We start from the raw sequence: 26,797 nt of genomic DNA on the forward strand, positions 1-26,797 counted from the left end.
CAGCCCGGGGCTCCCCGGAGCGGGAAGGAGCCCACGGCACCGTGACTGCGCCCGGTCAGCGCCCACGGACACGGGCGGCACGGCCCGCGGGAGCTGCGGGGCGGCCACGTGCGGCGAGGAGCGGGCTCGGCGTGGCAGCCGCGGGGGTCGCTGCGAACGGACCCCATTAAAGGCCCGGCGGATCAGCACGAGGAGCGGAACCGCAGCGGGCAGCGCCCGGCTCAGCGCGTGCGGGGCTGGGACCGGCCGGACGCGGCTCCACCCAGCGGCAGGAAGCGGTAAGGGCAGCCCCGAGCCGCCCCATCCAGAAGGGAACCGAGCGGCACCACCAGCTGCCCCTGAGCACAAAGCAAACCGCACACCGAGCTGCTCGCTCCCCCTGCGCTGAGTTGGGCCGCAGTCCCAGCACAGAGAACAAACACCTTGCAGGCCTGCACAGCAGCCCCCACGCCGGGCCCACGGGGACCCACACAGCAGGAGGGCTGAGCTCCGGGGCAGCAACACCCTGCATCCCCACAGGACGCCACACACCGCTCTGTTTCCGTGTGTCTTTATTGACAGCTGTAAGGAGAACAGCTCATTTCTTCTTCTCCACGTCCTGCTCTGCCGCTTCTTTGGCTCGTTTGGCGCGAATCCCAAAGAGCCGAGCGTTGGCGCGGGCCATGCGCAGGCTGGCAAAGGCCTTGAAGTTCTTCTCCTCCTCGGAGATAACTCGGGCCTTCTCCCGTTTGAAAACCTGATGGCAGAGAGAAGCCGCCAGTCAGCACACGCATCAGGGGCTGCCAAAGAGGCCGCGCTTAAAGCTCAACATAATTAATCTCGTTCTATTTCTACCACCGGCTCCAAGATGCTGCTAAGAACACTGAATGTGCCCCCCCCGGGCCCTGCCCTTATCATCACTCCAGCAGGCACCTCGTCTCCACCAGCTCCTATTTGTCAACACGTGTCAGCAGACGAGCAGGGAATAGAAGCAAGGCACGACCAAAGGCAAAATGAAACGGCAGTCGGGGCTGTCAGGGCTGCAGCAACGGCGGCTGCCAGCATCAGCTTCAGAGCTCAGCAGCAGCCTGCTGACCTGCCAGGGCCGGCACACGAGGCCGCACCGTGGACACGCAGCACAGCAACGGGCACAGCAGCAGGAGCTGCCCCACGTGTGGCTGTCAGCTGCGTCCCCACGGGACTCTGGCTGTAGGGGGCTGCTCCGTTACAGAGAACAAGACTCAGGGTCACACTTACGTTCCTGATGGGCATAACCGGCCCGGTCAGCTGAGTTGCCATCTTGAGTTCTTCAGGCTGCAAAATAAGAAGGGGGGGAAAAAAACACTTCAGGAACAGAAATGTAACATCTCTGTGCAGCACCGAGATGTAAGACCAGCCTGGTACTCCCAGCTCCAGGAACACCAAACCATCCTGACCAGAGCTGTAACAGCAACAGTACCCGATACAGCTCTTCACTCACACAGCTCTACGTGGCAGGACGTGCTGCACCAGCAGAGCACACCTTCCTGAGCACACCTTCCTGGCCACCCACACGGCCAAGGCAGCCGTGGCTTTCAGCTCTGCCAGCTAATTGCTCTTGTCTCCTGGGCCATTTTTAGCCTGCCTGCTCAGCGCTGCCTTCAGCAATTCCTTCCACAGCCAATTCCAGCTTCTGCTGCGAGCGCGGCAGCGACAAGCACGAATCAATCAGCTGAAGCGTCGGGTAAATACGTTTGAAACACCGCTCCACAGACAAGTGTCTTTATCTGCCCATATCAGAAACAGATTGCAGCAGACAACCTGAAAGCTGCGCTGAATTCACTAAGTCACAGGTTTGCGTTGCTAGCCAATTTCCAACGAGAATAGAACGCGTTTGGCAGCCATTCTGTGCACTACCCACAGCAGTCAGGAAAGGATCCATCTTCTGCATTGGCACGCGAGGTTCAGAAGGAGCTCTGACTTCATAGCCCTCAGGTCCGCCCTCCCTGCAGCCCCCCCCCAGAGCAGCACCCTGCAGTTACTAAGCTGACACACAGAGCACAACCCCCATGTCCAAGCAGCCTGTGTGTGAGGTCAGACCCTCTGTCAGATCCTCCCTTTCCCTGCTCTGGCCCAAGCGAGCTCCAGCCCTGCAGGCAGCACCATGGGAAGGCAGCTCAGGGCACACAGGACTCTGCACAAGACTGAAGGCAGCTGCTACACGCTGCCTGGAACGCACCGCCTGGCTCCGTTACTTGCAGCTCCCCGTGGGAAGCATGTGCTTGTAACAACAACAGCCAAGAACACAAGAAAAGCCAACTCTACTCTGGATCTCGGTGAGATCTTAATGAAAACCGTTTTTGTATGTCACCAGCAACAACCTTCTAGAGATTTCCTCTAATTGCTCCTTTTGCTCAACTGCTCAGCTGAGAAGTTTTGCCTTCCCCACCCTTCCCATACAGTTATAACTGCAGCAGAGCAGACACCCCACACAACCTTTTTGTTCTAACACTTGAGCTTCACAAACCGTAACTGAGCTGGCCAAGATGGAGCAGCTGGGGAGCTCCACGTCTGAGCTGCAGCTCCAGCAGTGCAGGCCCCCAGCCAGCTCACAGCACGGACACCAGAAAGAGCCCAGCTCTGCCCCTGCCAGCCCTGAGCTGTGGGCAGTCACCCCCTGTGTATGTGCACGGAACCAACGTGCCCCCCTCCTATGGGTCTGTGTTACTGCAAGTATTCCAGAACAGCCTGGGCACCAGGACAGGCTGACGGCCAAAGCTCTGCACAAGTGAGCAGAAAGGGACTGTCACGCCTTTCTAACAGCCAGGTACTTACAGAGCTGTCTCCCTTCTTAGGTGCAGACGGCTTCCTTGGGAAGAGGATAAGCTTGGAGCGATATTCCTTCAGCCGCTGCACGTTGGCTTGCAGTGACTCTGTGGATTTGTTCCTTCTCCTGGGATCCACGGAGATTCCAATCGTCCGAGCAAACCTTTTGTTAATGCCAGCCAGCTAAAGAGAGAGCAGAGTCAGCCATTACCATGTGCTGCTGGGGGCAGCAGGATGGAACAACCACGGTACGGGGCTGATCACGAGGGAAGGCACCTCTCCACAGCCAGCAACACACGGATGGGTTTCCTGAGCAGCGACAAGCAGGGCACTAAGGCTGACAGGTCACTGAGGCTGTGACAGGCACTGGATAGTTATGAAGTCAGCACGAGGCAAACCGTGGTGCACAGATTGCTGAGCGCTGCATTACAGAAATACTTTGGTGATGCTCCTAAGTGACACATGCCTCGCGTTGTGTTTAACTGCATACAGCCCCGTGCCATTTTGTGCTGGGGTCAGCATTACCCGAGATTAAAGAACAGCAAAGTGATGAGAAACTCGGTGTTAAAAGTACAATCTTACTGCTTTCATGCACCAATTTCACTGCTCTATCCTTATTAGATTCTAAACAAGACACCAGGGGGGGCTGCCCACGCTAACTGCCCACCACTGACTGCAGCTCCCCGGGCAGGGAGCACAGCACGCAGTCTGAAGCAAGGTGAGGGTGCTGGAGCCCTTAAGGTGACCATAAGCTGCTCATTACACACCCGTTATTTAAAGTGAAGCTCAGGAGCCTCAATTCAAGCTCTGTCTGAATCTGATTTTAAACAAACCGTGGGACCTGCCAGCCCAACCACAGCAACATTTCCTCTTCAAAGCAGCCTTTTGCTGACACACACCATTCCTCCCCCAACCCACAGCTGCTGAATGCACACAGTGCTGAACTCTACTATTCAGATGGAAAGGAACACAGCAGGGCAACACAACTGAAGGTTCACGGCGAGTTTTCCCAGCGACGATCAGCTCCCCGTACTCACTTTAAGCTCTTCCAGGCTGAAACCTCTCCCAGCACGAACTTTTTTGTGGTATCTGATGGTCGGGCACCTCACGATGGGCCGGATGGGTCCAGCCGCGGGGCGAGGCGCGATGCGACGAGCCTTTGCCTGGCGGGCCTTCCTCCTGCAGCGCGGGGAACAGCGGTCAGAGAGCGGCACTGCTGCCACAGCCGGCGCTCAGCCCGCTGCGTTCCCCTGCAGGGCAGCGGCTGCCACACGGGGTTCGGCCCGGAACAGCCCCGACACCGAACGAGCAGTTGGGACACGCGAACGTTCGCGTTCCGGAGCGGCCGCAGCCATCAGACAGTGAAGGGTTCGAGGAATCATCATGGCGGTACAGCGATTCCGGAGAGTCTCATCACCTGGCTGCGGCCGAACGACCCGCGGCCGGACCCGGCCCAGCGATGGCGGCGCCCCCCGAGCGGAGCCGCGGGACACACGGGACGGGACGGGACGGGACTCACCTGCGGATCTTGCGGGCGGGCTGGTTGAACCATGTGGCCACTCTCCGCTGCCAGTCCTTATGGAAGTGCGGCTTCAGGATCATGCCATTGCGGCTGGGCGCCATGGCTGCTCGGGCCTGCGGACACGGGCAGGGCTAGAGGCGGCCAACGGGGCTGCGGCGTCCCGGTACCAGGAAAGGCCCGGCGCAGGCCGAACCCCCGTCCCCCCATCGGAGCCTCCCTCGGGGCCCGGCCCCGTCCCCCCCGAGCCGCCCCGGGACCGGCGCGGGGCTCCGAGCGGCACCAGAGCGCTGCCGGGCCCGGCGCGGCCTCCGGTGGGCGGATGGCGACGGATGGCGCCCACCCCGACCGCGGATAAGCCGCCACTCACCTCCCGCCGCGGAAAATGGCCGACCGGAAAAGGAAGCGGCGGCGCGGCGCACGCCGGAAGTGTGGTAGCAGCGGCCAATAGGAAGGGCCGTACGTACGGCCCAATGAGAACGACGGTTCCGGAAACGTCTGGAAGCGGCTTCACCGCACCCGAAGTAAAGATGGCACCGATCTTAAAGGGGCCGCGCACAGCGGAGCGCACCGCCCACCCCACGCACCGAACCTTTGCAGAGGTTGGACCCGCGGGACGCTGTGCCGGCAGCGCATCACCGACAGCACAGTCACAGCTGGTACCCTCGTGTCAAAACGTTTATTGAGGCAGCCCGGAATTCAGCCATCCCGTTACACAAATAGAACCGGACAGTTCCTACCTGCTGCTGGACTGACAAGTACAAAGGATGAACTCCCTGTAAGGAAACAGAGGCCTGGAAGGAAAAACAACAACAACGTGGGCAATCACATCCCCAGCCATTTCTGCTCAAGACCAGGGCAGCGTCCAAACCATGGGCGTGAGACCCAGCAGGGCCAGGCCGGCAGCACAGCTCGTGGCGTCTTGGTGAGCAATGCCATGCAGGTGAGCAATGCCATGCAGGTGAGCAATGCCATGCAGGTGAGCAATGCCATGCAGGTGAGCAATGCCATGCAGGTGAGCCTCCTCCCTGCCCCCAAGGGAGGGCTCAGCTCCAGCTCAGTCAGTTCTCATGGAACAACTCCAGACAAGAACCCTTCCTGAAGGGCCTTACCCAGCCACGGGCACCAATAATCACTCCAGTGCTTCCCCTGATGAACAGCAGTCAGCTATTCACATCTGCTTTGCAATGCCGTGAGGACAGACAGCAGAACTGCCCGGTTTGTGCAGATGCACCCAGGAAGCACACCTGCATTTGAGTTAGCTGAGCACACCTCTGCACCTGCAAACAAGCAGCGCCGCTCAGCAGTCTGCCAGCACACATTGGAGCCATTCCCTGCAGCGCTGGCTCCTAACAACACACCGTCAGGTTATGCTGGTTGTGAACACAGGTTCCCTCACTCTCTGCTTCTGAAACCCTTGATATAAAAGTGGAACAGAAACCATTGATCAGGGAAAGGAAAGCCCGCATCCTACACGACTCCACAGCTGTAACAGGCACATATTCTACAAACACAGCAGCACATTCAAGATCATTTATTCTAGTGAAGCTTGTTTTCCTATTTTATGTTCAGCAGCAGAGCCGACCACAACAGCTACAGCACCATACCCAGCAGTCCTGCTGCCTTTCAGTGTGCTGCCCATTCTGGTGCTGAGGGGAACAGCAGCGCACTCCTGCAAGCACAGCACAGCTGGAGGCAGCACACAAGGACCATCCTTCACCCTTAAGAAGGAACACGCTGCCTGTGCAAACAGGTTCTTTCCAGCTTCTTACCCAACTCCTAATCACTAACATCCTGCTGAGAATCCATTTCAAAATCCTAAGTTCTCCTCCCTGCAGGTTAAAGCTTGTGTTACAAGACTAAAAGCAGCCATTCCTTTTATTTCAAGGAAACAGCATCACAGAGATGCCCTGCTCTTTATTTTTGATTCCAGAGCTGAGAAGAGAAGCTGTGTTCAAAAGAAGCTTCTGGAGTCCTCCCATTCTGCACCAGGAACGGGCTTCACACCGGCCTCAGGCGTGGCTCTTCCTCCTCCTCATGGTTTGGTGGCTGCTGGGGCATTTCTTCATCTCTAGTGTCTTGCTTGTCTCTCTCTGCTTGAAGCCAGCTCTGAGGAGCTATCATTTTCTTTGGCCCATAGGGTGGAGGCCCAATCAAAGCTTCAATGTCATCGTAATTTATCACTTCTTTCTCCAGCAGGGCATTAGACAGCTAAAAAGAGTGCATAAGGCATAATGAGGCACAGAGGTTTGAAAACTGACCTGAGCTCACCCTATCAGCTCAACTCGGACCTCAACATCTGGACACAGCACGTGCTGGAGCCCACAAGGAGCAGCCCCCGGCTACCACACCACAGACAGTGTGAGCTGGATGCCTGCTGGAGCAGAACAAAGCTCTCCAGGCAGCCGGCACCTCTCACAAGAGTGGGGTTTTTTCTTGTCAGAAACACCCAGTGTGACCGGAGGCAATAAAGTGCGCTCCAGGGAATGATGTGGCGAGTCAGAACACCAGGGGCAATTGGAGAAGTGCCCTTGCTGCCACTGTCACTGCACCTGTGGCCTTGCCTAAGATGCCACAGTAACAGGAATTGAGACTGGAGCCAGACTCATACTCCTCTGTACATAAATAACATGACACAGAGATAACAAAGAGCTGTTTTGTTCCTGCAGGCACGGGCTGAAGGTCATTAGAAGGTCCTCCCCGGAAAGTTAAATTCTCTGGTCCCTCTGCCAGCAGAAGGACCACGCTTGAGCAGCAGGTGGCCCTCAAACATGGAACTGCTCAGTTCTGCTGACAAGATGTGACACACTGACCTGGCAAATGCAACGCTCTGTAGATATTTTGGCTTAACTTAAAAGTTTTTCCTGTGATGAGCCTCTAGCAAACATCTGATTGTTGTTAAATGAAAGCATCAGAACAGAGGAGGCCTGCAGAGAGGACAGCCCCCAACAATGCCTGCCTTCAGAGCACTGCTGGGGCACTGCCCTGGGGACACAACTGTGATATGGGCAACAGCAGGGTGCCGAAGCAAACAAGTTCTGGACACCTTACTATGCACAAGGAGGCCTGATGGTGGGTAGGTGGAAGTGGCTGTTTTTCTGCTGTTGTTTAAAAAGAGATCCTGGAAAAGAGCTGACTGGCCAGGGGACTCCCCAGACACAAAGCAGAGGAGACAAAGCTCTACTTCTGCAATAAGGCCTCCTTCATATATTGGGTATCAAGGAGCTGGCAGGTGAAAACTGCCTGGAGGTACCCAGAAAGCACCAGTCTACCAATTCAGCAGTCCCAACACAAGCCCCAGAATCCCCAATGCAAAGCATTCTAGGACCACAGAGACACTGCTACAACCAAGCTACAGAGCACAGAAAGTATCAAGGCCAAAAGCAACAGTTGAAGGAACTCTACCTAACTCCAGCTTACCGTTTGCAACTTATCTCGGTTGTCCAATAGGAGTTTTTCTGTGCGTCTGTAGGCCTGAGCCACCAGCACTTTTGCTTCCTAGAAGGTAAGAAGAGAGATTGTATTGCAAGTGGACAAACAAGGAGGAGAGACCTCCACACAGCAGAACCTATCCGTCCTCAGTTCCATAACAATGCTCTCCCCTCAGCTCCATCTCCTTCAAGTTATTCTTTCTCCCCCCTCTGCAGAGCATTTCTCCCCCTTTCCAAGTCACATCTGTACCTCCCACAAGCTCTCCAGGGTCCTGTCCACAAAAGAACCAGGACTCCAGCTTTCACACTGCAATGGACAGAACAGACTGTATTTCACAACCCCTCACAGCAGCTCCAGGCAGCACAGAGCTGCTGGGCTGAACTCACAGCTGTGTGAGACTTTGTTCTTAATGCCTCACTGAACAGTCCTCATACACAGAACGGTACCAGAATAACAGAGTATCTCAGTGCTCAGTTGTTGAATTTTACTACTTAATGGCTGAACAAAAAAGAACATGCAAAGCATTTGGGTCCAAGTTCCATGCAATTTTCAATGAGGACAGAAAGTAAAGAACAAAGAGGAACAGGTGACCAGGAGCAGCCTTACGTGGTCCATCATCTGCTGAAGGCTCTGGCTGAAAGGGCGCCGGCCAATTCCAACAGTGCTGTCCCCATCCGGAAAGGAGATCTGCCCAATGCTGGGCACCATCCCATACTGCTTCACCATAGAGTAGGCTATCTTGGTCACCCTCTTCAGGTCATCCTGTGCTCCTGGGTGAGACAGACAGAAGAAAGGTATAGCAGGTCCAGCACAAACACACAATCCACCAGTCAAGAGATTAGAGGACCTGCAGGAATCCATGCATGTGAGCGCTTTACCTCACTGTGTGCACTGCAGAGCAATGAGTGACATACAGGTAGCTAGCTCATATGGACTGCTTACCTGCCACTGCTCTACTCTTATCCCGTTTAGCTATAAATGGTTGGCACTAAGGCACAGAAATCTCCAGGCTCTTCCACCTGCCAAGAGTCTCACTGTGTAATTGCATCTGTAGCCTTAGGCTTTGGGACAAGTCTGAGACTACGCAGTTGGAATCCACAATAAGAGGCCCTCATGCTCACAGTCCCAAGTCCAAGATCAAAACAAGCACTGTGAAATCTCCTTCCCACTCCCAAGGGTGGGAAACCTCCATTTCACCTTTCTCTCGGACAGAGCAACAAGTACGAAAGTTCAGACTCTTAGCACGACCTCCCCTTGCTCATGTCAGGGTCTGTCCCCTCACCTGTGGTGACTTTGTTAAAGGTGATGGCTTCGGACACTCTCCCTCCAAGTGCCATACACATCCTCTCTAGCAGCTGCTCCCTGGTGAAGAGGTATTGCTCTCTTGGAAGGATCTGAGCAAATCCAAGAGCTGCATTTGTTCGAGGGGCTATGGAAACCTGCAAAACAGAGCAGCTCCATCAGTTTGGAGAACAAAAGAGCTCTCAGCTACAGCAGCAGAGAACACAAAGAGGTCTGCATGCCCAGGGATATTTGTTTCAAGCAGTGGGGCTTGCTCACTAATCTACACAGGCACAAACTGCAGTTGCCATTCCCATACTGAAGGCTCTGCCTTCACAGCTGCAGAGAAGCTTTCCTCACTTTTAGAACAAGAAATAAGGAAGTTACCCTGAACAGCAAGCCAGTGAAATCTTGAGACTTAAGAGTGGCTTTGGAGGATGTAAGCCAGCTGAAGTTTACTTAACCGCATTCCAAAATCACGGGGACTACCTAACAAACATACAGGATGTCTTCAGAAAAATAAGACCCAATTCTCTCACCCATTACAAATGCAGCCACATTTTGTGGAGAGTAATTAACAACAGTTCGGCTTATACAATGGTCATTCAGAGTGAATTCGCTGCTGGTGGTAGGCCAAGAAGCTGTCATTCTTGTCATTTCCACCCCTCCACCTCTCCCCTGTGTCAGGGCTCTTTGAGGGGACGTGCATGGGACAGAACACACCCCGGGGTGCCAAAGGGGGGCCCTTCCTTACAGAGAAGGGCTTTGGGCAGGCAAACTCCTAGGCGTGCCAATCTGAATAACACATCTCTTTCGATTAGTATCAGAGCAGTTTCTCCAACGGCCTGACTGGTAGCTGCAACACGCTGGCAAACCACAGCAGAGAAAGAGATCACGCACGCACACACAGCAGCGCTTTGTGCTTGGAGCAAGTGCATGAACTGAGCAGCAGCACCAGAAGATTCAGTTGCTTCCAATGTGCCCAGCAACTGGGTAACCAGCAGACACTGGGAGCGCTTTACAGTCAGTTTTTAAATGCCAGAGTTCCCCTGTGGCTGATTAATCAGCTTCGGACCACCGCTACCATCACTGGAACCCGCTTTTCTTGACAGTGTATTTGCAGTATAAGTTGCTGTTGTATTTACAGCTTCAAGAGCAGAGTAACGCAGTAGGATTAAATGCAAGTGCTGTAATAAAATAATCAGCACGCCCTGGGTAGCAGCAGCCCAAAGAATTCTCTTCCCACCCAACAACACACATCGGTTACCTTCATCACTGCCTCCGTGTGCTCCAGCAGCCAGCCAACCAGCGCGTGGCCCGACTCATGGAATGCCACCACCTTCCTCTCTTCGGGTGACAAGATCTTATTTCTTTTGGCAGTGCCTATCAAAACACAGGCAAGGATCAGATCAGACAATAAGTGGGCAATAGGTGTAAGCAGCAGGACGTAACCCTGTACGGCTTGTTGCGCAAGCCAGCGCTGTCAGCCTTTTCCTCCTCTCCTCTTTACAACAGGCTTAATCACTGCACAAATAATTTCAGACTCTCAGTTGAATCACAGCTCTAGAATGCAAAGCTCTGTTCCGCCCCCAGCTGTGCCAGAGGCATCTTACGCCGTATTCCTGCTGAGGGACCTAACTGCAAAGTCAGCCTGCCACTGGGAGGGTGGAAACACCCCCAGAGCCCAGAAAAACCCACCAAACCACTACCAAAAAAAGGAAAAAGAAAAAGCAAGAGCAGCTGAAGCATCGCACCGATTCTGCTGTACTTCAGACCCACAGGGACAGGAAGGAAGGAAGATTTTGAGTTATATATATAAGAAAGGTCCCAGATGAGACTGAGTGCTCAAGTCAGCAAAAAAACTACGAGTATCTACAAAAAAAAACACCCAACTTTCTCCAAACCCCAGAACTCCCTGATTACCGATAGCACGCTCCATTCCAGCTTATTCCCAGGCTCCTGAGATCCAGCAAATTAAGCCATAACTCACACTTAATACTTTCTCCAGAAAGGTGATTTTTGAAAGTGTCTATTTTCCAACCCAGTAGTCCGTAACGCACAGTAAGTCCAATTAGGATTTCAAAAAATGCTGAATGCAAGTCAAGCTTCTAGCATGTAGAAAATACATTTGTTCCAGAATACACTGCGAATCAAGCAGTCATTATAGCTCCATGCATCAGATGCAAAAAGGTACCAGTGCTTTTAAGTGGATGCCTGCACAGTGCCAGGAGCAGCAGGGGGTAGAGCAGGCAGAGCCGAGAGCAGCTTGGTACCGAGGTTGCTTGATGTCTTGGAAAACAACATTCTATTAAACATTAATTTTTAAACAAAGACAAGAGCTTTATTAAACAAGGAAGCAGCAAAATGAGCGTGGCAGATCTTGTAGAAGTACTGCTCAGGGACCCTGGAAACCACTGCGCCCTGGAAGGCGTGATGGAATCGCAGCAGCCCTGATTTCCATTAGTCAGTCCATTACTCTGCCTTCAGCAGCACGTGAGCTCATCCCCGTACAACTCCTTCTACAAAGAGATGCACGGATATGCTATATATAGGTTCATGGGTTTTTTAAATCCCTGTCAGCCCACCAAGAAAGGAGGGACTGTGCTCTCCTCACAACAGCACAAAGCGTGCCCATGAAGATTGCTTCTGCCCCCAAATAACGTAAGCTGCAGGCTGGGGAGCTCCCTGAAGGCCTGAACTTACCACCTTTATGAGACAAACACTGCAGGAAACAACCCTGGGCTGGCTTTGCTGGTCTTAACGTTGTGTCCACAAACCCCACCAGGGCACAGGCTCTGCTCCATCTTCCCAAGACAAGCCCTGAATGCCTCTGTGTGCTCAGCAGGTTTCCTCCAGCGCTCCCGGGAGACCTGACTTACTGACTGCTTTCTGTTCCCAAACTGAAAACACAATGGGGACTACCACAGAGAAGAGTTCATGTTCCTCCCTCACAGCAACACAAAGCTTTAAGGCTGACAGGGCCTCAGGACTTGCAAAGTTCTCTTTTGATTCCACATCACCCTTATTAAAACCAGAAGCTTATAATGGAAAGCACAGTAATATCTTGTTTCCTTCAAGAAAAGCTTTTATAGCGACTGAAATGTTGAACTTAATTGTGAAACCCAGAAGCATTCTCATTACGTGGCAAGGGTACACTTAATATAAGGGCCCGGAGGGGTGTTCAGGGCCTTTTAGACTTGTTCTACAGAAAAAAATAAACCAAAAAAACCCAACAGCCAGGTCTTGCTAATGTGAAAAAATCAGATTAAGCAACAAAAAGATGATACTGCTTCCCAGATGCCACAGAGCCTCAGTGAAGCAAGCCAGCTTGTCAGCAGTGAAGCTGCTGAAGCCCATGCCCTCTCACGGCCACTACACGAATCCCAGATATTCCTTTTGCTGTGCATCCCCTGCGGTCTTACTTGCTTTTTGCCCTGTCTTCCATGCCTGGGGAACTGAGGAAAGGGCAGGAACCTGAAAGAATAGCCAAGGGAATCCCTGCGAGTTCAGTGCTCTCCCTTGCAGATGGAAAAACAAAGTACATATTGGCTATAGCCCATTAGGGTTTCTGTACTACAGTGAGAGCCGTCTCGCTGCCTGCTGCTGCATACAGCCTGGGCTTTGTGGAAGTGTGACCAGTCACCCAAAGCACTCCCGGGATTATGTTTGTAAGAGGCAGGTGAAACTGAGAGGAGACCTCAAATATCTTCTCTTAAACTAGGCAATATTTGGGCACTTTCCGATAAAAAGCAAACGGTGAAAACGCGATTCCTGCGCCAGGAAATAAGTGACCCAGTAGGAACACACCCTGCTTCATACGCTCTAAGAAAAGCACAGAATGCCAGGCTGGTTGCCCAGACTCTCCCCCAGTGATGACACCGCAGCCTGGAAGCAGTTAAGTGTCTGAATATGAAAGTCAGGGATTGCCTGCAGGAAAGTTCAGACACAAACCTACCAGATTCAAACCCCTCAGGTGAAGTCAAGCGTTCTGGGAATCCTCTCTCCCCCTCCCTATAATATATTGCTACACGGTAGTCTCCAGAGGTTCCTCTGCTGGCACTTGCACAAGCAACAGGGAAAGGCTGACAGGATGTTCTCAGAGGGAGAACAGTAATCCACTGTCTTTCAGTTTATTCTGCCAATTCATCAAAGTCTGGGCTTCGAGGCCAAGAAGAAAAATCTCTCATTTCTTCCTGTTGCTGGTGAGGTTGGGGCAGGATGGCCTATTTGCTTTGCTATTCATGTTTATGTAGCAGGTGTCCAGAGCAGGAACAAAACCCCAGAGATACTTCCACTAATTTATTTATTTAAGATTCCCTAAAATGTTTATGCATATATACAATATTTAATTAAAAAGCCACACAGCTCTGAGTCTTCCCCCTCTTTTTCTGCGTATACGCTTTGCTACTGAATGTCTTCTTTGAGCTGCTGGTTCAGTTTGCCTTCAGATTCAGAAAGGTTGGTCCATTTGTGATTATTGCATTCAAGATCTTACACAAGAAAGACCACAGAGATCCTAGCTGTTGCCCTGGAACACAACCCAGTCACCTGCACCTTCTCTCAAGGAACACAGCACAGCACAGTGAAGGAAGGCTGGGTCACTTACCTGCAATGACTCTTTCCACAGCATACTCGAAGTTGAAAGTATCAATGGATTTGTGACCTTCTCTAGCAGCATGGAGAGCAGCTTCATTGCATATATTTGCTATGTCTGCTCCTGTTGGCAAGAGTATGCAAGAATTACATCGGGCATGTTCTATGACAGGCAGATAAGGCAGAACAGATCTGGAGGAGGGCCTAAGGAAGTCACACAGCCTGCACTGCGAGCTCCTCTTTGTTCCTTGGGAACAGAGAGTGAATCTCATCCATGGTGTTTACTTTGGTTTGAACAATACAACTGCCTTGGCAACGAACGCGGTGTTGCCATACAGAGGACAGAGTTCAGCAATCAATTAACAGGCTAAAGCCAAGGCTGGCTCTAACAACAGGGGAGTGATGTGGGCAGTCTGGATTGGCATGGGCTGCTGCACTGCTCATGCAGCAACCACACAAACCTCTGTGCAGAAGAGAAAGAACATCTGTTCTGAGTTTGCGTGTGTGGGTGATGGTGGTGGGGGGCTGCTGAAAGAAGTCACGAAGAGGCAGTGCGCTGGGGCCTGTTAGAGGGGAAACCCAGAAAGGATATTCCAGGAACTCCGCATAAACAGGAACTCTGGAGCCCCTTGCTCAGCAATGTTTCAAACTCCCAGGGACTGACCCTGGAAGCAGGCTCAGTGCAGGAGCCAGAGCTGTCCAATTTCTACTCCAGCGGATGAAGGAATTGCTGTTCGTTTCTCCTATCCGCTTTCCTGGTAGTGTCTATCAATGCAGGTGTCTTTTCACATCTCAGTGTGGGGCAAAACACTTTATCTTCAACAACAGCTCAGAGAAGTGCATAAACAGATATTAGGATCCCAGGCACTGTAAATAGTGTATTTTTCCCCAGCTTCTGCATCTTGCTATTCCCACACATTGCAGGACACTGAAAACTGCCACAAACAATTGCTCACTGCAGCTCCATTCACAAGGGAGCTGATTAGGCTCTCCCTATTTAAGCAGAGAGGAAGATTTTAAGAGAAAGAGGAAAAAAAAGAAAAGAAAAACCCTTGAGACCAAAACACCCCTTAAACCTAAGCAACTGAAAGCTTCAGGTAGCTGAATTAGCAGGCATAGCAGGGGGCAGAACAGTCCCTGGAGGATACAAGATGTCATACCACTGAAGCCTGGAGTCAGCTCAGCAAGGTGCTGCGAGTAGAAGTTGGCATCTTGGATCAGTTTGAGACCCTTCAGGTGCTGCTCAAAGATCTCTCTTCTCTCCTGTGAAGAGCACAGAGTACTTACATAACAGTGAACGCTTGAGCCCAGCAAGCTTCCTAACATGGCAGCTTCGCTGCTCCTTAAGGCAGGGGGCAGAGGAAGAGCCAGACCTCCGGCAACAGGGACAGTGACACTGCCAGCAGAGGGCAGGGCTGTCCCTACAACACTCCAATTCGACAGGAGCCCTGATAAACACCCAGCTCTCAAATTCAGAACAGATGTACGGAGGCTTACCGTGAGTCACTGCTTTCTCTCCCAGGGCCGCTCTCCCCTTCTAACTTTCACTCTGATCTGTCTTTTAACTTTTCTCTTTCCATATAAGCACTTGCAGGAAGGAGCTCAGGATGCAGCTACCTGCTCCCTCCTGCACTGCAGGAAAAGAAAACCCCATCTCTGAGCTGCTCAGCCTGCGACCACTTACTTCCCAGACAGAGGTGGGGGTGAGCTGACGGATGGCCAGCAGCCAAGGAATGACTCATTCAGCTGGCCCAGGAGATCCTGATTAAAACAATGGGCTCAGTTGCCAGGGTTTTTCCCTTTCCTCCTTCAGGGCAGCTGCAGAGTTCATGCTTCCGGTGCCAGATTGTATCAGGCATTTGAGGTATTTTAACTGAAAACTCTGAGGACGACAGTAAAGCACAGATGGGAGAAGAAGAGGCTGTGCTGGCAGAGCAGACAGAACTTCCCTGCAGCTGAGCCTATTTCCAAAGCTCTGCCACAAATGTCAACGCAGCGGACATGACTGACTCCCCTAATAAATGGATTTAAAAAAGCATTCAGAAGGAAAGTCACTTAGGCTGCCTGAGAGAAAATGAGGAGCTCAGTGAGGAAAATGGTAAACCTATATGAGAAATGGTGCTCAAGGCACATGACGAGTTGAGCTTTCCCCACACCAGCCAGCTTTGCCAATTAGGTGGCTCCTGATTTCCCGGAGAGAAGACAACAAAGTTCTGCATCCGCATGGCAGAGAACCTCACAGAAGAATCTGCTGCTGAGGATCATATCTTATCTCCGTCTTCTCCAAGCTCAGCTGTTGCCAGGCCAATGAACAATCAGCAAGTAAAGGACTGGGACGCTTTAGTCGTGAACATTACAGAAAGGACGGGGCAGACAATGGAATATACCTGGAGTGTTGGAAGATCAATAAAGATGTGTCTGTCGAGCCTGCCAGGTCTCATCAAGGCATTATCCAAAACATCAGCACGGTTGGTGGAAGCCAGCACTATGACATGATCTGTGGTCCCCATTCCTGTAGTGAGACAAGTAAAAATCAAAAGTGAAGGTTTTCACCATTGCAGAGACTTCCTTGCAAGCATAGAGAGGGATGAGGCAGGGCAGGATGCAGAGAATATCTCACACAGCTTCATTACAAAGGCAGAATGCATTTACAACATCCTTTGGGGCAGCTGAGGCTGAGAAAGCATCCTCTTCAGCTAGGAGCACAAGGCAGGAAGGAACCTCTCGGGTCACCAAAGCCACTCCTGGTCATTGTGGACATGCTGAAATTCCCTTTTAAGCCCCAACTTTGTTTTGTTGGGTTTTCTTTTGCCATATTTTCAAATTGCTCCAGCTGGAAACCAGAACAGAATCTATACCGATGAGTTCGAACATGTCCGCTCATCCCCAGCCCTAAAACCAATTCCTGCTTCTTTAGTTCCAGTTGTACAACATATGTTAGCTGAAAGAGCATGTTCCTCCCCAGTATTGCTGAGGAAAGCCTTTTCAGCTTTCATTCACAGACAGGCTACCAGCACCACCAGAGAAGGAACAGGTTTCCTTCTGACCAAATGGGATTAACACAGAAATACAGGACATAGCCTCGCCACTCAATCACAGCATGGTTTGATCTGCATCTTTTATCATTCAAAAGGTACCCAGGCACACTACAGCCCAGAGCAGCACAAAGACCAACCCTGCAGAACATACACCACGGATATCATGTAGGCAGGGACAGAATGTGACCAAACAGCTTTGCAGCGATGATTAACACAAACTAGCTCAAGCCACAGTCACAAGGTTTTGTCTCCAGGTCTTAAAGATGAAGGGAGCATCAGGAATTACAGGCTCCGTGAGAGCAGCCAGCAGTACAGAGGCACCAAAGGCAGACAGGGTTTCCTGGGAAGCCAGAGCACTAACAGCTGGAGGAGGGCAGGAAGGGGCAGGTGGTTGTGTTGCTTGGGTGGGGTGCCAGGGATGATGTTGAATCACTGAACCACACTGCTTATTTATTACATTCCACCAGGTGCCCGGAGGCCTTTGGCTATGAGTCACCTGCTTCCAGCAGATTCAGCAGCCCAAGCACTCGCAGCCTACCCAGGGAAAGGACATGTTAGTCCCGTGTGCTTCCTTCCCTGCCAAGTCACACACTGCAGAAAGCAGCTCGATGCACGTAAGATGGGTGGGATTCAGCTTTCTCTGGCTTCGCCAGAAAGCTGCCAGATGTGTCAGCATACAGGAGCTCAGCAGAGAGATTAAGGTTACAGGTAAGTCAGAGGACTGGCTCTGTCAGCTTTGTAGCAAACCTCTGTTCTTCCTCCCTGCAGGACACTGTCTAAATAAGCTCCTGGAGAGGATGAAGCTGACCGTTCTTCAGGTGTGCATTACACTGCGCTTTGGAATGTGATAAACAAGGAGAGAGACTGGCAGGCACTTGGGAGATAGCAAGCTTCATTCACACAGCAGGATTAGATGGTACAGGACATTATCAGCTTTGGAGCTTGGAAAGCTCGACCTTAAAATAGATCTGACTATTAGAATGAGTATAATCAAAACAGAACCACTGAGTGCATCCTCCTCGCAGCAGCTTCTGCCCCACTTGCTCTCGATCCCGCTTCCCAGCAGTGCCAAACAGCTCCAAGAAATCCTCAGCACAGCCTGAGTCACATCACGCTTCCCAGCACAATGTCACCTGGCACGTGACAGGCGCTGGCTTCCCCAGGCAACGAGCAGTCATGAGAACAGGCTACAAAAACACCACCTCAGCCACGTCAACAAATCTAAAGCAGCTCTGGAAATCTGGCCTGAAAAGAGCCTTCATATCTACAGCGTCAGGCACTTCTAAAAGGAAAGGGGGAGGGTCCACTCGAATCTCTGAGTGCCCTCTTGCCCACTGACACAGTGCATTTGATAGGCAGCTCGTCTGCATTGTTAGCCATTCATTCAGAAGCATTTTGGACATCATTTGTGAACAATATCATTGAAAAAGGGGCCACCGTTGTGGGGGAAGCCAAGGGGTCACAAACCTGCACCCAGCACAGACAAGGGAAGAGGTCTGAGGACTTCACAGGACTGGCTCGCATCTTTATTCACAAAAGCACGGATCAGCCCAGGACTGACAGGCTCCTCACAAACGCATTCAGAGCAGAGGAGGTATTTGGGTCACATTCCTCTTCCGCTTGTTTGCGATTTGTGAGGGAAGATTCACTATTCAGCACAGGCACCTGTTCTGACAAAGGCTGGAGTACGAGTCGCTCTGGTTTTTAAAGTCAGCTTTTGTACAGCTCAGCCCAGTCCCTCCCCTTCTCCTGCTGAATTCTGATGCTTCCAGAACACGAAGCAAGCTGTCAGAAGGAAGCGAACCGAGGTCACTTGTAGAAAGAGCACAACTGCACTAAAATCAGCATACCAGAAACACAGAGCATCAAACCGCACATCTCAGCCCTTACAGCTTAGCACAGGGACTTTTTGCTTGGCGTCCTCACCCTCCCTGCAGCAGGGGTTCCATTTGGCTCTGACCCTCCTTTTCTCCCTGTGCCTTACCTCTGAGCAATCTCATTTGCACACACAGCTCCACAATCACTGCTAAGATGATGGTTCACAGATCTACTTCTGCACTTGATTTTTCTCAAATTAGCAGCTCAACTCAGTTCTGTGGTGTTACCTTGCAGAAATTCAACCTTTAATTTAAGCTCAAGGCGGTGACAAGAGACCCGTGACCTCCCGTTTCAAGGCTCTCATCAGAAATACACACAAACCCCCCCCCTTACACCTGGGCAGGCTCTCAATCTCCTTAAAATTCACTTTCCTCCCAAAAACTTTGTTTTGTAACGATGGACACAGCACGTCAGTGCTCACTGAGGTAGCACGCACAATTAGACAGCAGTTCAATAACACAAGCCAGGATCACTGCTGATGCATACAAGCTAACAGTAAGCCAGCCCATGGTGCCTGCACTACCAGTCTGCCAGCTGTCTCTCATCAGACGCTGTGAACTTCTTAGGCTGCTTTTTTTTAATGCCTGATAAAGCATTCAGCAGAAGGAGGGACTTAATACACGATCTGTATGAGACAAATATATAATCATGAAGCAACACCCAGTTTCGAAGAAGCTAGGCAGCACACGGTACAGAAGCTGTTTGCTCTCAAGGACTCTCAGTGCATACACTAAGGATAATACTCACTTTCTAAACTCACTTTTGAATGATTTGTGCCCTGATTTTTGAACGGAAACTCACCCAGAAAGCAACAGTCTAGAAACAGCTCCTGACTTGCAGATGACAGGAAGTCAGACACTTTCATTTCTAACACTGAGATGTGGATTGTACTGACCACACTTTCCTGAACACACAGGTGGGCCTCCATCTGACTCAGGGGTAACCTGTTGCCACTTCACCCTGCAACTGTCAAGAGGAAAAAAGACACAAAAGCAAACTGGGATTGCTGTTCTATGTGTTACTGCAGGCCTTTCCATTGAGACACCGCTACACAGATACAGCTGTAAGCAGTTACACTCACTCCAAATATGTTCATATGCTTGGCCATATTGCCTAAGTTAGTGCATGTGCACAGTCCCAGGGAACTGCACACATGTATTTATAGCCATTTCTGGTACCTACATAGCGTCATATGTTTCACAGGATGCTCCTCTGATAACCAGATCCATGCCTGGTAATTCAGGACCCACTTACAGATCACGCCACTCCTTCCAGAAGCTCCCTTGCACCTGAGCTGAGGCAGAGATGCCTGGAGGATCTCTATACAGCAGGATGACTCTATCCTGTTTGTACGGCGCTGTGCTCCTGCTTACAATTTTCTTCTCCTTCTGCAGCACAGGCAGAGATCCAACATTACAGATCATCTTGTGTGCAGTACAGAGGAACATTGATGCTTTCCTGAAAACACTTTACAGATCCTAGCTTCTCTCCCTGAGAGCGGAAGGCTTGCTCCATAGCAACCTCCAGAATCAGCCTTGCTGCAGAACCACAGGAAGCACTCTGCTTCAGTAGGGCTGCACCCAGTGCTTCGCTGTAAAAACTCAGTCAAGAATATACACGTACATCTGGAGAAAGAGGGTTGGTTTTAGTGCAGAACTTCCCGTGTGAAGAATCCGATGAGGTAAGCGCCACATTTATGGTCAGACAAGGGAAAGCAGCCCTGTCCCACAAAGCAGCAGACAGATATAAACACACGCTGATCTGCAATTGTAGGATTTAGCCACAGAAGCAATGAGAGTTAGGTCAGGGCTGCAGGCTCTGACAGAGTTATGACTAAGAATAGACAAAGGATTGCTCTTTTTGGCATTTGTGCCTGAGTAAAGGGTTGATTCCATGCGCAGTACAGAAGTCATCCAGAAGAGCAGCACCTAACCAGGACTTGTGAAACTTCTCTCTCCCACCTTAGACAGGCAATCCTGCAGCCAGGTAAGCAACATGACAACAAGCCAAGGGAAAGGAGAATGAATGCATTTCACTGCATATACCCCTCTGGGACAACTAAACTTCAGCCCCCGTCACTAAAATACTACCTGTCAGGCAGTGTATAGCAAGTATCCCACAGCATTAACGGCCAGCTGGAACTAAGCATTACCAGCTGAAGACACTACTGTCCTTGCTGCCAATTCATTCTCTTCCGGTTGCTCAGTACTGTAAACAATTCCTCTCCAACTGACAGTGGGAAAACACTCCTGAACCAAAGCCATTTGCTATAGAGCGAGTCTTTGGGGCTGCTGCCCTCTGTCAGCCATGCTATCTAACACGTGTTTTCCATCAGATTTATTAGCAGGTGGATGCTCGTGTGGTTACTGAGGTGAATTCACTCTGACTGTGACACTACACTCTTTCCTGACCTGGCCTTTGGAGTACAGTCACAAAAACAGCTCATTCAAGACTGCAGGGTTTTTAAGTTTACTAGATGTAAATTCACCTGGCCTTCAGAGCTACAGCCCTTCCCTATGCAGGGGTCCCAAACACGGTTCTCATTTGTCATACAGAGGGTCTTTTAACACGGACACGACCAAGATGCAATGCTGAGCTTCTGGACTGAACATGCTGTGAAGTACAAGCAAGTCTTGTTCCAGGGAAGGAGGAAGAAAGGTTTGTTTCATTTTAAAGCAACGTTGAATGCTTTAAGAAGAGAACACTAAAAGAGGCGTGGCAAGTGCAAACAGAACAACAAACCCAGATCTTCAAGGTAACAAAGGCTCAAACGCCAGAGAAATACTGACCGTCCATTTCCACCAGCAGCTGATTTAACGTCTGCTCCTCCTCAGCATTAGCAAAACCAGACACATTGGTTGAGCGCTTCTTGCCCACAGCATCAATTTCATCAATGTACACGATGCAGGGTGCACGAGCCTGCGCTTCTCTGAAGAGGCTCCGAACTCGCGCAGCTCCAAGACCTACAGAGAAAGAGAAGAAATGAGCTTCAAAGCTAGAATTGTTAGCTGTAGAGCAGGAGTCATGGATCCAAAAAGGCACCCAATCCTGACCAAACCCTCACTGTGTGACCCTCTCAACATGCCAGACACAGAGAACCAGCCACAGAACTCCTATTCTAACATCCTTAGACACTGCTTGTCATGGAGTAGAAGCAAGTCAAGGATAATGCTTTCAGATGGAGACCTGCAGTTTCCCTCTTTAAGAAGCAATTAACTAGCAAGTCAGAGAAAACATGTTTTAGGTACTACATAGTTAACTATCTGCTATCACTGAAAACCTTCCATGCTTTCAGCAGAAATATCCAACTCCTCCTTCTCATGCAAAGAAATGAGAAAACTCCTTTGTGAGGGATCCAGACAGCATCCTCCACACAAGCTCTACTCCCTCCCTCCTACAAAGCTTACCTCCTATCACCTCCACAAACTCAGAGCCTGCCATGGCCAAGAAAGGCACCTGTGCTTCAGTGGCCACTGCCTTTGCCAGCAATGTCTTCCCGCAGCCCGGCGGTCCAAGCAACAAGGCACCCTTGGGCACTTTAGCACCAAGCTGAAGGTAGCGATCAGGGTTCTGTAGGAACAACGCAGCTGTGTCAGATCCTCAGCTCACACACAACATCTGCACAAGAACGTGGTTTTCCAGAGCTTCAGGACATTGTTTTCATCCTGACCAACCCTGAGCTCCTAATAGGAGCAGCTACATCTGCAGCCTGTTACAGAACTGGAAATAGAGACTGAGTCACGTTGATCACAGCAGAATAAAGTTTCCAGCCTTTTTAAAACAAAAGCTGCTTAGTATCATGCATGATAAAGAGAACAAGTATTCTCTCTTCCCCAGGTTACCCTTCTATCCCAGAAAACAGGCAGTGACTGTTTTATTGTACCTTTAAATAGTCCACAAATTCTTTGACTTCCATTTTTGCCTCGTGCATTCCCGCTACATCCTTGAAGCCAATCCCTTTCCCGGATTTTCCATCCACAATGGTGAAACGAGCCATCTTCAGCTGGTTCTGTGGAAAGCAGCACAAGCACTGAAGATGCTCTCCAGACAGTTTGCTTCCACTGCAGGAGACAGGGGCAGCTGTACCTGTGCTAACAAAGACCATTACAATGCCCACCAACGCACTGCTGTTTTACTAACTTCTGCTCTGGAAATACTTCACAGCCAGGCTGCAGGATTGCTGACTTAAGCTTTACTCATCAATATTTTGTTGAGAAGAAACAGAGTAAACCTGCATTACTACTTCCAACACAACCCAGCTCAACCTCCCTCAGACTGAGTACTAAAAACACGTGGAATGCCCCAAGCTTTAATTAATATCCTCTCCCCCAGACTCTAAACGCTCTGGTCTTTAACACAGCCAGGACAGGTATAGTTTTAAGGGGTACGTATGGACTGTGAACAACTATCAGAAGTAAACAAATAACTCTGCCTTGTAAATGTGTGCCAACAGGCATTTTACACCAGTATCCAACACCATCAGTTTCTCCTACAACACAACCCAGGGACAGAACCGTAGGCTCTCCGACTGAACAGGCACCACATCTCAACCTCCTGGTGTGCACTAAGCCACAGCGACAGTCAGAACAAGGCTTTAGTTCAACACTCTGCTGGTAACTGCTCATTATGTTCTGCTGAAAACAGTCACTCAGGATCTTTTTGTTTGCTTTGAGAAGAAAGTTTATAGCTTCTCATGCCTTAGTTTATCCAAATGAAGAGTTAAACATGCAGGGCCTTGCTGTCCCACTTACCCAAGGGCAGAAATGAGTCCTCAAGGCCCTCGTTACTCAGCATTCCTTTAAACTATTCTCTTCCAAGCAGCTGTACCCCTTTGTACAAAAAGAATCTCAAAGCCAGAAGAGAACTTCAGAGGACATTGAGTGGGGAATCCAACAAGGGACTGAATGCACCACTATTTTCACCCCCAAGTCCCTGCGGTCGATACCAGCACACCCAGGGCTGATTTCCACACAGTTTCATCAGCTGATCCAGGCAAGGGAGGAGGGTAGGAGGAGATTTAAGTGATGTTGCAAGTGAGCCATGTGGCGTGAGGGGAACAGGCCAACACATAATGAAATCCAGAATCTGAACATACTTTATAAATTGAGAATTCATTTTGCAGAAAGCAGCAATTCCTACTCCTGGCTGTATGGGAGGCATATTGGCAGGACCCAGTGAAAAACACCATCTGCAGCTGCAACTCATTAACGAGCTTTGAAAATAGCAGAGCAAACTGGACTGCAAATTCACTGAGCTCAGCCCTTCCTGCCATTGGGGAAAGAAAGGGCCTCCACTAAGGCCAGTTACTGTACAATCTGGTCAGATGATCGGGACAGGAAAAGAAACGAGATGTATCCAGACTGAAGAGTCTCTGACATCAGTTAACTCTCAATCTGTGTTGACTTTGCTGGGGAAAAGGAAGGAGGTGAGGCCAGAGGACAAGAGTACCCACAGGATGCAAAGCAACAGAAAGACCCAGGATACTCACAAAAGCATTGAATCCTCCTGCCCGGCCCGCAACCCTTATAAGGCGGAAGATGCTCCACAACATGGACACAGCCACGAGGGTCACTATCAGGGAGATGACGTCACTGAAAGGACAAAAGTGAGACAGGTAAACTGAGTAAATATTACAAGCTGTACCTACTTTTACTGTTTTAAATAGTCCTGACACTTAGGCTAGAAACGCAACCGTGAGCATCCATGACTAAGAAAACACCACTTGTGTAGTTTTTATATAGATGTAAGAAAACCCCAACAACTACATAACTTCAGAAGTTACACAGAAGATGCTGACACACGCTGCTATGGCTGCAGAAGCAATTCCCACTGACCCTTTGCTTCAGAAGCATTATGCTCATCAAACAGGTAGGACCTGCAGGAGTCAGATCACATCCTGAGCAGGGGCTGATGGTGCTGGCAGTCCCATCCTGTGTCCAGAAACACCTGGCAGCTCCTAACTGCCCACTCCTGGCACAAATCCCAGTGCAAGCGGGCTGGGACTCAAGAAGCCCTACCTCAGCCCCCTGCATGAACACGGCCTGACCCCATGAAATGATCCACCCTCACCGCACTTCTGTTCCTTATCTTGGAACTAGGAATATGCGTGCCATGCCTCTGAAATCCCCTCTAAACAGTGAATCAGTTTATGATTCACTGAAACGAGGGGAATAGCACATGCTATATTATCCCCAGCTGCATTGTTTCTTCTCAGTGAAAGCTCCTAGGCAACGCTGAAAGCTGAAAGTCACCTCCAATTTGTCAGCTGTGCAAGCAGAGGATTAATTCTGAAATGCATCAAGTGCCCAGATCTGAAGGTAAACTGAATGCAAGCCGTAAGTACACAGTGCCACACAGGTTAAACTCCTGACTCTGACGTCTCCTCAGAGAGGATTCAGACCCCACTGCATGTCTTTCAGGGGTAAGGCAAGCAGCTTGTGGCGCTGGCTGACTTCAGCAGTTCAGTTTACTCTTCTTAGAACTTTGACAAAAATTGGCAAGCCCTGAATTTCAACTAAAGATTGCACGAGCCATTTGAGAAGTTCATCTATCTCCATGTAAGTCACGTATTAAAACTGCAAAGACACTGCATGGAGGACAAGCAATTAGACAAACTCCTCTCCAGGTTATCTTCCTCATACACAACCGTGATATTTTATTTCACACTTGAGTGAGGCACCTGGAAGGAAGGGCTGCACACCAACCATGCCCACCTAGAGGGAAATGATACCACGCTGCAGACCCCCAGGGCTGCTGAAACCAGATGATGCAGATCTTTGCATGGGGCACAAGCAGATGACCACACCACCTTGGCAGACAATTGCAGCAGTATGAAACTATCTTTCTTGGTTGTTAGGATACAGGATTGCTCCACTTGGCAAGCACAATACTGTGCTGCATCTCCCGTACTTCAGAACCAGCAATTAGTCGAGAGCTCTCCAAACACCAGCCTCACACACTGATGGAAAGCATCTTTCTGCAGCAGTGACAGCCATCAGTGCTGGCGGTGGGTCTGTCCAACAGCCCAGATCTGTTTTGTGCCCTGGACTCCATAAATCCTATCTTGTAAAAACAAACTGCCAGCCTTACCAGAAGGGTAAATAAACCACATCAGCAAACAGCCACAGAACACTTGTACATCATAGGGAAGAACAAGACGAAGCCTGGCCAGAGCATGGTAGTCTTTCAACAAGATTTTCTCTCTTGTTGTTTATTTGAGCACTGACTCCTTAATTACTGTTGTTTTTAAGAGCAGAAGATCTAGGTTTCAGGTAACAGAAAGTTTAATGAAGTACCTCTCTCTCACTGAGATTTTGTAGCTTAGCAGCAAAGCTGCTCTGCTCAGTATGTGGCTCACAGCAGGAGCCAGCACCAGCACAGGCTGTCCTGTGAGCTACAGCCACCTGGGGAACAGGCCTGAACTGGGCGTTTATTTTTACAGACTGAATCACCACCGCAGGCCTTCCTCAAAGCATTTAAATGGGGGAAGGCCGACTGCACCATCAACATTCAGCACGGAGCAGGGTCTAACATCACACTTGTTGAGTCAGGATTTCTATCTCACAGAATCCATTAGTGCACTCGAAGAATGGATTATAAAGACAAAAAGGTGCACAGCTAAGCAAGAACACAAAGCAGCCGACAGGCTTTCCTCAGACCTGCTGACACCGAGCTGAAACATTTTGATCTGCTACACGCTGTGGTTCCACACACCTCCTTGGGACTCTCAGTTCTGAAACACTACAGCCCATCCAGAGCATTTCTGACAGACCAGCTACCTGCTCCAAACAGGGACCACTTCTTTTGTTTTGTATTTACATAACATTCAGTTGGAAGGAACTTTCCTCTCCAAGCGAGGCATGTTGTTGCCAGCATAAGACAAACAGTAAGGAGGAGCTGAGGTCATACTTTCCGTAAAAGCCGGGGTGTTTGTAGGAAACGGGGATTCTCTCTCTCTCATCAATGTTCAGCTCGTCCTCCGCAGCTCTCAGCTTCTCCTCAAACTTGTCGATGTTTGCCACTCGCATTGTGTACAGCAGGGTAACGTTCTGGAATGCAATGGGAAGCAGTATGAAGACAGTGTAAGTGCGGTAGAAAGACAACAAGGAGCAGACGGGGTGCACAGCATGGCCGAGTCAGACAAAATAAACATTGTTATGTCCTTCGTTGGCCACACCAATGAAATAACGAGCAGATAACAGACAGAGGGACTCCAAGTGAAGTTAGGGACAAGGCCATCTTAAGGCAATTCAATCCTTTTTCTCTCAGATCT

The 26,797-nt window shown here is 50.3% G+C and overlaps 2 protein-coding genes and 1 non-coding gene across 3 annotated transcripts in view; all 3 read right to left on the reverse strand.

Moving 5' to 3' along the window:
• Window positions 1–534: 534 nt before the first annotated feature.
• Window positions 535–4,823, reverse strand: RPL13 (ribosomal protein L13). Its single transcript, XM_072346124.1, has 6 exons — window positions 4,674–4,823; window positions 4,304–4,419; window positions 3,822–3,963; window positions 2,794–2,967; window positions 1,237–1,293; window positions 535–736 (listed from the first exon to the last, which is right to left on the reverse strand). Exons 2-6 carry the CDS (start codon window positions 4,405–4,407, stop codon window positions 578–580), a joined length of 636 nt encoding a protein of 211 aa, XP_072202225.1. The 5' UTR covers window positions 4,408–4,419; window positions 4,674–4,823; the 3' UTR covers window positions 535–577.
• LOC140257544 (small nucleolar RNA MBII-202) lies at window positions 4,123–4,200 on the reverse strand. Its single transcript, XR_011905052.1, has one exon. It is a non-coding gene; the product is annotated as a small nucleolar RNA MBII-202 (small nucleolar RNA).
• A 142-nt stretch (window positions 4,824–4,965) lies between the features above and the next one.
• The window catches only part of SPG7 (SPG7 matrix AAA peptidase subunit, paraplegin), a 29,377-nt gene continuing 7,545 nt past the window's right edge, over window positions 4,966–26,797 (reverse strand). The window contains exons 5-17 of the mRNA XM_072346123.1: window positions 26,434–26,573; window positions 24,014–24,116; window positions 22,409–22,534; window positions 21,933–22,095; window positions 21,315–21,488; window positions 15,997–16,121; window positions 14,770–14,872; window positions 13,623–13,733; window positions 10,284–10,399; window positions 9,018–9,174; window positions 8,342–8,505; window positions 7,724–7,801; window positions 4,966–6,514 (exon numbers count right to left, since the gene is read on the reverse strand). Coding sequence (XP_072202224.1) covers window positions 6,305–6,514; window positions 7,724–7,801; window positions 8,342–8,505; window positions 9,018–9,174; window positions 10,284–10,399; window positions 13,623–13,733; window positions 14,770–14,872; window positions 15,997–16,121; window positions 21,315–21,488; window positions 21,933–22,095; window positions 22,409–22,534; window positions 24,014–24,116; window positions 26,434–26,573 — 1,770 coding nt within the window. The 3' untranslated portion in view covers window positions 4,966–6,304. The remainder of the gene's footprint in view (window positions 6,515–7,723; window positions 7,802–8,341; window positions 8,506–9,017; window positions 9,175–10,283; window positions 10,400–13,622; window positions 13,734–14,769; window positions 14,873–15,996; window positions 16,122–21,314; window positions 21,489–21,932; window positions 22,096–22,408; window positions 22,535–24,013; window positions 24,117–26,433; window positions 26,574–26,797) is intronic.

Source organism: Excalfactoria chinensis, chromosome 11 (genome assembly GCF_039878825.1).
Source record: "Excalfactoria chinensis isolate bCotChi1 chromosome 11, bCotChi1.hap2, whole genome shotgun sequence".
Lineage (NCBI taxonomy): Eukaryota > Metazoa > Chordata > Aves > Galliformes > Phasianidae > Excalfactoria > Excalfactoria chinensis.